The following is a 12,435-nucleotide window of genomic DNA, read 5'->3' on the forward strand; positions in this document are numbered from 1 at the left end:
GGAAAAGAGGAAAACTGAGAAAAGTTAGGGGAGAGATAAAGTTTCTTGGATCTATATAAGGAGGCTCAACTTAAGAACACATAGAGGAGGAAGGAAATATGGTAATAAAACAAGTTTTAAAAGAGAAACAGAACTGGTGTGGGCCCGTTCCCACTATAGATCTTGGGGCCCTTTTCTTGAGTCGTTTTTCAGTTATAATCCGACTCCCCATGACCCCATTTGGGGTTTTCTTGGCAAGGGTACTTGAACAGTTTTCCATTTTCTTCTCCAGTTCACTTTACAGATGAGGAACTAATGCAAACAGGGTTAAGTGACTTGCCCAGAGTCACATAGCTAGTAAGTATCTGGGGCTAGATTTGAACTCACAAAGAAGAGTCTCCTGACTACAGGCCCAGAGGTCTACCCACTGCACCACCTAGCTGTCTTAGCCTAAACCCATTCAATATTTACCCATCCCTTCCCCCTTCATTCCAAGGTCATTTCCATTCATCCCCTTTCCATGAAATATGCTGGTGTTGTTTCTTATCCCTCAGCTCTATCATTTTTCCCTTTCCCCCATAATGGTAGTGCTTCAAAAGACAAAGGAAAAAACGCAGGAGCCTCCCCATTCATAAGCCACCCCCACTTCAAATTTGGGTACCTCCTGTTTCAAAGGCCCATGAAGCTATTGTCTGTTATTTGAAAGAGGCTAATAGCTGTTATTAATTAAAATATCTGAAGTGGCTTTGAAGAGGAAACCATTAAGGCAGCTATGCTGGGGGACTACATGAGGAAACTCTTGTGGGGGTGTGGAGCAAGGCTGGGGGGGGGGTGCCAAGCAAACGGGTTAGAAACATTCCATTCCTCTCTAACTCAGGGTGCCAGTCACCAGCACGGTCAGGATCCAACTGCTTCTTACCCTCAGTGGTTTGTAAGAGGCCACAGTTAAGGGGAGAAAGGCATGAAAATGGCAATATTAGTCAGGATTAACTACTAAACATTCCTGACAAGGGTCAGCTGGGGTACCTTGCACAGCCCTAATCTCCCTAGGAGAAGGGCTGGAGGTGACACCTTCATTCAAGTGGACCGTGGGAGCAGCCACAAGGAGGGTGAGTAGATGAGGCAGTGCCTTGCAAATCAGGCAAACTGTAGCCAAGCAAGAGAACCTCAAAGACAGGTGTTCAATGTTCGGGGGAAGCTGAATCCCATGAGGTAAAGGACAGAAAGTATCAGTCCAAGTAAAAACCTATGATCAGTTTTTCTAACTCAATCCAGGGACCCCAGGCACATCAGTCTGCCCCAGCTCCCGGGACTGGACAACAGCTACAAGCTCATCCCCTCTAGCGGGGCCCAGGCAGGAAGTGGAGAATTTTACAAAGCTCCATTCTAAACAACTTCAGAGTGGGCCTAATCCCTTCTTAATTCAATCTGCCTCTAAAAGGCTTTATTATATGCTTGGCAAACAAGCTGCCATTAACTTTCTTTCCAAGTACTTGGGGCCTCACCCTGAAGCAGACCTCCCTAACCCAGCAGAGAGACTGTAGCCCAATGGCCAGGCTCCTGTGAGAAACCGGAAGCCAGGGTCTATACTCAGAAGGAATAGGCTGAAGAACATGGAACTGGCCCATGACCACAGCAGAAAGCCAATCCAACTGTCTGTGACATAAACTGATGCATCTGATACCCTCCCCAAAGCACACATGGGATATTCTCTCATCAGTCTTTTAATTGAGCTAGGATCCTATCTGGCACACCATGGAACAGTTTGGAAAATAGCCCTAGTACCTGGAAGAGGGTCAGTGTGTCGTCACTCAGGATGGTTTTTGGAGGGGCAAGGACTGTGGAGAGAAAAAGTTGGTTAGGTTAAGAGTACTCTCTCCCTACACTCTTTGTACCTCCCAAAACAAAGAAGCCAAGATACAGAGACAAAGTGGAATGGAGGAATTACTGATATCACCCAAACTGCCCCAAACTATTGGGTGGCGGCATCCTATCTTGTGTATGGAGGAAGGAAGGCAGGTTCAGGATAAGTCCCTGACTTAGAAATGACTCAGTCATACAAACTGTAGTCCCTGCCCTCCCTTAGTTAGTGATTCCCCCAAGCAGCAGAAGATTTGGGAAAGGAAAATTACTACCGGGGGCAGCTTCCCCACAATTATCTCAGCAACTGAAAGGGTTCTAAGAAAAGGGAGGAGGAGGAAATCAAGAAAGAACTTACACAAGTAAAAGGACAATTCAGGATTTCCCAGGTGACTTCTCACAAAGTCTCGCAAATCTCCTACTGTTGGACAAGGTGGAAAAAAGGATTAAAAGGAGAAGATACATCAGTACTTTAGCAGACAGAACCTAGCCTCTATGATTTAGCTACAAAGAACCAGAAAAAATTTTAAGATCTGGGGTCCCTGACTCCTCGATTTCCCCTTAGGATGGGATCTAGGAAGTGGGAAAGGGCCAGTGATTCTGGCTTAAAAGACATTTTTCCCTAGAACCTTCATCATCCTTACATCTTAACCTGCAGAATTCAGAAATTAATTCTGAGATGTCTATCAGCAACACACTGTGTTGCAAAATGGGCAGTTCTAATCCTTTCTGGTCCAGGACGGCAATAACATTTTCATTCTCTGCATTGAACCCTATTCATGTCTATTCTCACACGATCTGAGTGTACCTGTACCCATCCTTGGAGTGCATGGAAACAGCACAAGAAGATAGCTGTAAACCAGCAGGGGCTCCCTTACTACCAAAATGTCAGGGATTCTATATGCAGAGGTGGTAACCCTGGCAGCCATGAGGGAATGCCAAATTGTGTCTTCAGCAGAAATATAAATGGTCTTTTTTTCTCTATCCCGTTTGCAATCTATAGCCCAAATTCTGACCTCTCTCCATCTGTTCTGTTCTATTTCCCCTCTCCTCCTGCTGCCCTGTAGCAAACCCATTGCCTTTAGTCTAACTACATGCTGAATCTGCAAATATTTGGCCTGCACAGGCCTCTATCCTGCTCCTTGGTTAAAATAAGAGTCTGGTATAGGGTTAGACCTCTGTAATGCTTAGTCCAGGAGTACACAGCTAGGTGAAAGGAAGGCAAAACTAGACAGGGATCCTGAAAAAAGCACTAATGTGCCCTAACTATCTGTATAGTACCTCGATGATACCTGATGACATCTCCTACTCTCCTTTCAGTTGGTCTCTAACAAGGAGTTAACCCTCTCCTTGCCAACATAAACTCTCGATTTCCCAATCTTCTTCAGAACATATTCTCAATAAACTCTTTCTCATCTCTCCCTCCCCCTTTTTTCTCTCCTCCTGTCTGTCTCTACTCTTCCCTGCCTTTCCAACACACCCAAGTCTCCTGCATCATTAAAAAACCTTCACCAAACCCTACCATGCTTTTAAATTATGATACTCTTTTCTCCCCTTTTCAGTCAAAGTCTAGAAAACCTGTCTACACTCTATGTATCCACTTCCCCCAGTCTCACTAAGTTCTCAACCCTTTGCAATCTGGCTTCTGACTTCATTATGACTGAAGTTGCTCTTGCCAAAGTTATCAATGATCTCTTAGTTGCTAAATCTAAGTTTCTTTTCTCAGTTTTTTTCCAATCCATCTGCTGTACAATCTTCTCCCTCCTCAATCTACTCTTTTCTCTGGGTTTTTATGACACATCTTTCTCCTTGTTTTCCACCTATCTAGCTACTCCTTCTCAGTATGCCTTTGATGGCTTATCCACATCATACTACTTCACTGTGAGTGTCTGCCAAGAATCTATCCTGGATCCTCTTCTTGCAATGCTGTCTTAATGACTTCATCAACTCTCATGTCTTTACCTCTATGCAGACAACTTACAGATCTACAGAGCCAGCCCTAGTAACTCCCCTGAGCTTTGGGACCTCCTCACTGTGTATTGGACAGACATTTCAAACTGGATGTCCCAGAGAAATCTCAAACTCACTATGTCCACAATAAAACTCATCATCTTTTCTAGACCCCTCTTCTTCCAGACTCCCAGGTTTGTAATCTCAACATTACACTCCTCCACTATTCTGTACCCCACATGCTCAATCAGTTGCCAGATCTTGCTATTTCTACCTCTACAACAGCTCCTACATCCAACAATTTGTTACCTATTCACATGCCACCACTCTAGTTCAGGCCCTCACCACTTCTCACCTAGATTATTATTCCAATGACCTCCTAACTGGGCTAGCTCCAATTTGTCTTTCCAGCCTCACCATTCATTACTTCCCCTCCTCTACACTGAAAATCAGCCAAAGTGTCCTTTTCTCTTTTTCTCACATAGTATTCCATCACCTGTATCTGTGCTTTTCCCATGCCTGGAATTCACTCCCTGCTCAGCTCTGCCTCAAAAGAAGTCTTCTCTTCCTTCAAGACACAGCTCAAGTATCACTTTTTATATGAAGGTACATCCTGAACCTTCCAACTCTTAGTGCCCTCCCTCCTAAACTACCTTATATTTTCCCCCCATCTTCTGTAGAGCTGATCTGAGCAATTTTGATGCCATTATTGTGGGGATTTAATCAAAGAATTTTGCTTGTTGTTACCTTCTGTCTTGGGTATTTATGGGTTCTAGCTGTCTCTGACAGAACTGTAGTCCCAGCCATGACCTGAGACAAAGGTGTTGGGTCAAGGGGGTAGCCTTTGAATCAGCCCACTCCCACCCTAACCTCCTGCCCTGGATCCAAACACTCAGGCCAGGCAGAAGATACCTAGGGTACAGAGAAATTAAGAGCAGAAAGGAAAAAAGATACTTGAGGTTGTTCAAACTTTATTACTGCCCACTCAGACAAAGTCAAAGATGCTGTAAGTCCAGTCAATCCATCTTTCCTCAAATAAGAAGGCACCTGGCCCATCCATGGCCTCCACACTTACTCTTCTTATTGGGGCCAGACCCTTTTGTACCTATTCCATTAGCTTCTACTGTCTAGGTAGCCCTTTTCTCATCAGGGCCCATTGGACAAACCAATATAGTTTGAGGAAATCAAGGGATGGGAGGGAGAAGTCCCACAATCCCTAATAGTACTACTAAAAGATTCAGTAGCCTAAAGCACAGTCCTACCTGTTTCATTTGGGCGAAAGAAGCCTTGTAGGATGTATCGGTCAGGGAACAGAATTCTCAGTGCAATCTAGGCCAACAGAAACAGCCCACCCCCCCAAAACAGCAAGCTCAGATTACAATGAGGAATAGTACCCAGTCAACTCCCAAAACCCTGAGCCCAGTCACCTAGAAGAATAATCTATCAGCTCAGTCTCCTAACACTCCTAAACTCTGTTCCTGACATTGGCAGAGAACAGGGCAATGCAGACAGTAGAAACCACCATTCCTACCAGCAGCTACCTCATCCCTCGATAGTTTTTGCCATATAGTACCACAGAATCAATCACTCAATTAGGTCCTTACGGGATCCCCATCCCATTCAGGTTAGTCCTGAAGAGGGCCAGCTGAATTCCCCTAGGGCCCAACCTCATATACCTTTGGATAGCGCTCTAGTTTTTCTTTCATTTGAGCTTCTCGCAAAGATCTGGTCACCAATGGTGCTTCTTCTAGGCGCTTCCTGAGGTAGGGGTAAAACAGAGGGATATAGGAGGTAGAAAGCAGGAGAAGAGGTTTCAAGTTTCACTCTTCCCACAAAGAGCTCTCAAGTTGGAGCCATTTCTGGGGTTCATTATTTGCCCTGACCCCAGAAGTCTTATTCCTATCCATAAAGAAGTTATACTTGCCCATGGAAATGCCAGCAGGCTCTGTGAAGCATTCAGGCAAGGCCTGGGTTCTCCTTAGATTCTGTGTGTCATGTCCTTATCCCCAGCCAGACCCTGGACATACTAATAGGTGTCACTAAGAGCAGACCTCAGGTTTTTTGTATGAAAAAATGAGCATTAGATCCTAGCACAGGACAGATATAGCAGGATATAAAAATTGAAGGGCAAGGGAAAAGAAAAAGATGGCAGGCGGAAAACCAAAGACTCACCGTTCGCTTTTCAACTGAGCCAAGCGTCTCCTCACATCATCCACAGTGATCTCAAAGAATTCATCAGGAAGCTCTGCTGGCCAGGCCTGGAACACATCCTCCAGATCTGGGTGGCACACCACCGCCTCCCGCTCCATGGGCTATGGATTAGGAAGAGAAGTATATAGTTCAGACATAGTTTTGGAGAACCTATAGGCAGGAATCTTCAACTTTTCATCTCAGCTTAGTATCTCAGGCAACATTTCTAGAAAAGCTGCATCCAAGTAAGCTAGGGAGGGGAGGGAAAATGGCATTTGGTACTACTATAATCTACCCTTTGGCACTACTATAATCTACTTGTGACTATGAATAGTCATACAGGAGACTATATAGTAACTATATACGTAGGAGATTAAATAATGACTATCTATCTGTCTGTCTGTCTGTCTGTCTGTCTATCTAAGAGATTCCTCAGCCTAGAGCTATTGGCAGCACTAAATCACTATATGCCTTATACCCCCACGGGAGCTGTTCACTTCAACCGGATCAAGGTTCTCAGAGAGAAGATGCCGAAAGGCTTTTCCAGAGGCAGATGAAGCTCCAATCTTCTTTCTCAGACTGAGGCAGTAGGTATGCTCCCCCACCCCCCTACCCCTTCCTGGTTTAGCAGGCACACCAAAGGTGGACAAAGCATTCAGGAGGAGGCTTACGGTGTCCTGGGGAGCAGAACAAGATGTCATTCTTGTCACATTTCTTTCTGGAGGTCCTAACCTCTCCTAATGGCTAGAACAAGGAAGAATTTGCAAAATTTCTGTTCATGGAGCAGATGGTCCTTTAAGTCTTTACTCTAGCTTGTCCCTGGGGTTCTTGGCATTTGTGGCTGGGATGAACTGTCATCACTACTTCCTTCATAGTAAAGTGCTATGAGGAGGTGGGATAAGTGGTACCTAAATTACACTCTGTGCACAAATACTCAACAACTGTCTACTTTGGCAGGGTACCATACAGGGTTCCAGAAACTACCTGTCACCACCTTTCAGAGATCCATGCCCCTAAACCAGAGGTATCAGGTTGAATAATCCCAGGATACATGCTGCCCCAGACCCATCCATGTCAGGGTCTCCATTCAGTGCAGGGAGGAGCAAGAGCCAAATTAGAGCTTTGGCAAAAACCAGGGTACTGCTGAACTGGCTGCTCCCTCAGACATCCACCAGCCTGGCCCACCCTTCCCTCCCCTTCATGAGGCCCCCTCCCTTTGCCCACCCTGGGGACACAGGAAGGGAGAGAGTCACTCCTGACTGTCAGCAAAGACAACACAAATTACAAGGCACAGCCAGCTCCATTTGTGGTCCAACTGAGTAATTTCAGAAAGTTAAACCAGTGAGGTCGTGTGGGTGGGACACCTCGGTGGCTTTGAGAAAGCCCAGTGGAGCCGGGCCTAACTAAAGGGTGAAGGAGCTGATTGTAGCTTTCCTCAGACCCAGAGGAGGCGTACCATCTGCCAATCTTTCCCCTAACAAAACAGCCAGACTCCTTTCTATTTGCCTGCTTTGGCTGCCAGAGGAGAGACAGGTGACCTGAGATGGAAAGCAAGTGAGAAGAACAAAGAACAAGGATAAAGGGAAGAGGCTCATTTTTCTCAGGAGAGGTTTGCTTCAAGATGGACTTTGGTCCTGGCCCACAGTGGGGCTCTGGCACTCCAGACTGTAGGTATAGAGAAAAAGAACCTCTTCCTTGCTTTGTTCTCTTCAGTTCCCACAGCACCTCCTCCTCACCCCCAGCCAGGCCTTTGCTTTTTGTTTTCCACTGCTTTGGAATGAGAATCTCACACATCTTACTCGCTTCCCCGCCAACTCTAAAGGAAAAGGATGAGTTGGGGAACTGTTTTCCATGCCCCCCTATAACACCATCTTGCTATATAAACCCATATACTGGAACATCTCCCAGCCCTTCTCCTCTTTTGGAGGTGATACTCTCCATCTCATAGCTACCTACCCTTAGTCTGTCTTTCTCTGTCTCCCACTGACAGTAATGGATTTCCAGCCTCAGTTTATCTCTGTCCTCTCTCTAATGCTAGGTGGTGTTAGGGAAGAGGAAGTAAAGGACAATTTCTACTTCCCTGGGAATAAGAGCCTAAGGTTTGGGGCTTTGGAGAAGATGCAGGTCTCAGGCAGATAGATCCTTTCATCCAATGTTCTAGCTCATTTCCAGACTACATTGTCTCTCATTCTCACAGTGCAATTAACTCAAAGCCAACAGTCCAGACAGACAACTGGTAAAAAAGAAAACTCAGAGCCTCCACTGCTCAACTTAAGGCCTCTTCCTGACACATAGTTTTGTTTTTTTTTTAAACTACTGGGCTATGTGTAAATGCATTCCTTACTCCAACATACACCCTCCCCAAATTCTAGACCCTTCTTCATCTCTAGGTGCTTCTCATCTGGCCAGACCCCTTTGCAAATAGCCAACCAATAAGTATTTCTGAGGTACCTACTACAAACCTACCACTATGCTAGCCATGATCAGTTACATCTCAAAAAAGCACTTTTTTTTTTAAGGTGCTCCAGCCCCTGTCCAGGGCAGCTGGGTGGCGAAGTCAGTATATTGCTGGGCCTAGAGTCAGAAAAACCTAAGTTCAAATCTGCCCTTGAGCACTTACTAGTTATTGTGTCACTGTGTGACCCTAGTTAAGTTCTGCCTCAGTTTCCTCATCTGCAAAATGAGCTGGAGAAGGAAATGGCAAACCATTTCAGTATCTTTGCCAAGAAAATCCCAAATGGGGTCATGAAGAGTTGGACACAACTGAAACGACTGAATAACAGCCTCTGTCACCTTAGCAGATTTGGCTAACAAGTGCTGGCAAAGGTCCACACAAAGATGACTCTTAGGTTGCTAACCAAGGCCCCTGGGGTCTCTAAGACTAACCTTTCCAAAGCCACAGCTGACTTCCCAGCCATTGTGGGCAACCAGTGTTAGAATTTCTCATAACAGAATGCTAGGCGCCAGGCTGCCCCCCATGGCCACAGAGCCCACATTCCTAAAAGGCCAGGGAGCCAGCTTCTGTTCCTGGGAGAGAATAGGAGAAGAGAGCTCCCCAACCCTGAGGCCTGCCTCTCTACCCACAGAGTCAGCTAATGTGGAAAAGGCCTGAGAGGCTGGGCCCAGTTCAGGAACAGCAAGGGCCAAACTGGTACGTGGCAGGTTGGGATTTTAAACTCTTTTCAGGTCCTTTCCCTATAGAAAGTCAAAAGGTCTGACTTAAGGTCTGTAGGGTGCTTTGGATTTAAAGAGGAGAAAAGATCATTAAACTATTATGCTATTAAACATCTCTAGAGAGGCAGCTAGGTGGCGCAGTGAGTAGAGCACTGCCCTGGAGTCAGGAGGACCTGAGTTCAAATTTGGCCTCAGACACTTGACACGAGCTGTGTGAGCTTGGGAAAGTCACTTAACCCCAATTGCCCTGCCTTACCGCCTCAAAAGAAAAAAACACCAAACATCTCTAGTTTGGGCCATATATTTGAGTTGAAGCATGGCATAATATAAAGAGTGCTTGTCTCACAATCAGGAAGAGCTAGGTTCAAGCCTCACTTCTGCTATATGCTCTCTGGGGGACCCTGAACCACTCATCCATAGGGCCCTAGGGCACCTTTTGAAGACCACAAGTTGCAGAGAAGGTGCTGCTCAATATTGGTAAAGGAAGTTCCTCAATGGGAGCTCCCTTTACTGATGACATAACAGGTCATGACAAAAATAAAATATACAAGCAACGGAATGATGATTCTATCACCAGGGACACCTCCTCACCAGAGAAGCCAGTGCTCTTTTTAACATGTGGAACCAAACCGCACAGCAAAAGGGTTCAGGCAAGAAGGCAGCTGAGTTTAAATCTGAAATGCGAATGAAGGCACTCACCTTTCTTCCTTTTCCTAAGCACCCTGCATGTTATATACATTTATTGTAACTGCCAAAGAACCAAGTCCTACCCAAGTAGGTAGGGTGAATATACCTGACTTTCTAGCAGAAACAAGAAAGTAACATTGGAGTGTAGTGGAGACAATAGAAGACCCAGGTGACTCAAATTCCACCTGAGCCATCTGCTGGTTGTCTGACTTTAGCCAAGTCAACCTCAGTTTTCTTATCTGTAAAATGAGGGGGCTGGACAACATAGCACACCTTCTAGCTCTAAATTTAGAAGTATGCCAATAGCATCTGAGGTAATCCTCATGCAAAAGATGTCATCTGGGCTGAGTCTTGAAGGAAACCAGGGATTCCAAGAAGTAGGGGTGAGGATGGACAGCCTTCTAGGCACAGCATACAGCCAAGGTCAATGAAGTGCTATTACATGTAAAAACAGCAAGTAGACCAGCATGGATGAGCTGTAGAATGAACAGAGGGGAATACTGTGTAGTAAGGCTTCAAAGATAGAAAAGGGCCAGGTTACAAAAAGCTTTAAATGCCAGTTCATATTTGATCCTAGAGGTAATAGGTAACCTCTATAGCTTTCTGTTTTTGTTTTAGAGGAATGACATCATCAGACCTGTGTTTTAGGAAAATCACTTTGGTAACAGTGTGGAGTATGGGTTAGAGAGTGGGAGAGAGACTCAGAGGTAGGGAGATGAGTTGGGAAGCTACTGAAATAATCTACTAGTTTGTACTAGTTTGGTGGCTACAAGAATAAAGAGAAGGGGGTATATGATGGATATGTTGTGGAAGCAGAAACAAGAATTAGCAAATAAAATTGGATTTATAGAGGTGAGCGAAAAGTCATGAAAGACAACAATACTGAGAACATGGGTCCCTGGAAGGATAGTAATTAACATTTTGAATAGAAATAAGTAAAAGTTTGGAAGATTTATGGGTTTTGAGGAAAAGATAAATTTTATTTTGGAAAGGAATGGAAATTATTTTTATAAATAATTAATTACACCCATCTGATTAATTGGGTGTGCCTTAAAACTTACATAGATTTGTGATCTCATCAACATGAATAATCCCCTCCAAGGGTAGAAATAGCAAGCCATGCATGCCTTCTTATTCCATGTGATCTTGTCCATGTTCTCCTACAGATCTTCCACTGAGGATCGACCTAACATGCTGGATGTCATCCTTCCTCTAAGTCTTTTTATATTTCATGGTTAACAGTGCAATTATCTTTCTGTTATGAGTACAACATAGTTCAATCTAATGTACATTTACACAACTGATTACTGGTGTCATGCATTGCAATTTCTGGGGCAAGGTGTGGGACCAAGACAGAAAAGAGAATTCACTTGAAACACAGTCCACAGGAGAGTCAGCAGGACCACAACCTGCAGGTTTTAACTGCTCCCAGGCTTCCTCAACTGCTACAGCAAGTTATTATGCATCCCAAGTGAGGAAAAAATACTGAGTTTTGTTTTATAAAAATCTGATTTTGGATCTAAATTTTTTATTACAGTTGAATCTTTTTTTCCTTCTAAAATAAGGGTAAAGTCTATGAGCTTTTTTTAAAAATATATTTTTATAACTATTTCAAGTGCTTAGCACAGTAGCTGGCACAAAGAAGTCATTTAATAAATGTTTATGGACTGACAAGATAATTGGTTTTCTTTGTAATTCTATTTTATTTTATGGATTTAAAAATAGTATTCTGATAAGAGGTCCAGAGGCTTCACTAGATCTGCCAAGGATTATGCCACAGCACAGTAAAAAATTAAGAACCCCTGCTCCAAAAGGAGTGACTGAAACAAAGGTCCTCAGGAACTTGATGTTTGCTTAAAATCAAATCCAATATGACAGGGGCAGGGGCTACCTGAACTATGAATCAAGAGTCAAGAGTATGACAACAGAGGTCATGAAGTGGATATGCATAATGAACTGAGGCAAAACAGCCAGATAACTTGTAACCTCCCCTCTTTGCAAGCCGAATAATTTTTTTTTTTAAATTCGCAGGGAATAAAGCTATTTCTAGCTGCAAAGCACTAAGTTTTAGGTCCCAATATATTCCTGCAAAGCAGACATTAGTGCAGAGAGGCCTCTTAGAAAGTTGTGTGAAGCTCAGAGATGGCTCAGAAACACACCAGAAACAAGAGGGGTAAGCCTAAATGAGTAACTTTACTAAGGCTGCCAGAAAAAGCCAGATCACCTACTAGTCACAGGGCTGGATAGACACCCTGGCCACGGATGGGTCTAATCATATCCTACAAGAAGGGGAAGTCTGTGGCATTTCTGGTAGGAAACACCACTCTGACTTCAAATATGGGAATTAGAAGCCAAAAGACACATCACGAGTCAAGGAGCTTCAAACATGAGCCCTTGGCTTTAGATAATCTCCCAAGAAACAAGATTTTTAGCAAAATGAGAGGAATGGCTAAGGAGAAGATATACTTGATCTCACCAAATAGAATAACCTTTGGAAGCACAAACTATGGGAGCTAGAATTAAAAGCAGGACTTGAGTGAGAATGCCAAGACTTGAGCTGGGTCTTCTTTCCAAATGCTGAGTAAAAGGAACCTA

At 44.3% G+C, this 12,435-nt stretch overlaps 1 protein-coding gene across 3 annotated transcripts in view; it reads right to left on the reverse strand.

Annotated features, from left to right (window-relative positions):
- Positions 1-12,435, reverse strand: part of ASPSCR1 (ASPSCR1 tether for SLC2A4, UBX domain containing) — a 143,804-nt gene that overhangs the window by 15,116 nt on the left and 116,253 nt on the right. For all 3 annotated transcript variants that reach the window (XM_036755362.1, XM_036755361.1, XM_036755364.1), the window contains exons 8-12: positions 5,962-6,101; positions 5,466-5,547; positions 5,052-5,118; positions 2,198-2,260; positions 1,765-1,817 (exon numbers count right to left, since the gene is read on the reverse strand). In XM_036755362.1, coding sequence (XP_036611257.1) covers positions 1,765-1,817; positions 2,198-2,260; positions 5,052-5,118; positions 5,466-5,547; positions 5,962-6,101 — 405 coding nt within the window. The remainder of the gene's footprint in view (positions 1-1,764; positions 1,818-2,197; positions 2,261-5,051; positions 5,119-5,465; positions 5,548-5,961; positions 6,102-12,435) is intronic.

Source organism: Trichosurus vulpecula, chromosome 4 (genome assembly GCF_011100635.1).
Source record: "Trichosurus vulpecula isolate mTriVul1 chromosome 4, mTriVul1.pri, whole genome shotgun sequence".
In the NCBI taxonomy this organism is placed as follows: domain Eukaryota; kingdom Metazoa; phylum Chordata; class Mammalia; order Diprotodontia; family Phalangeridae; genus Trichosurus; species Trichosurus vulpecula.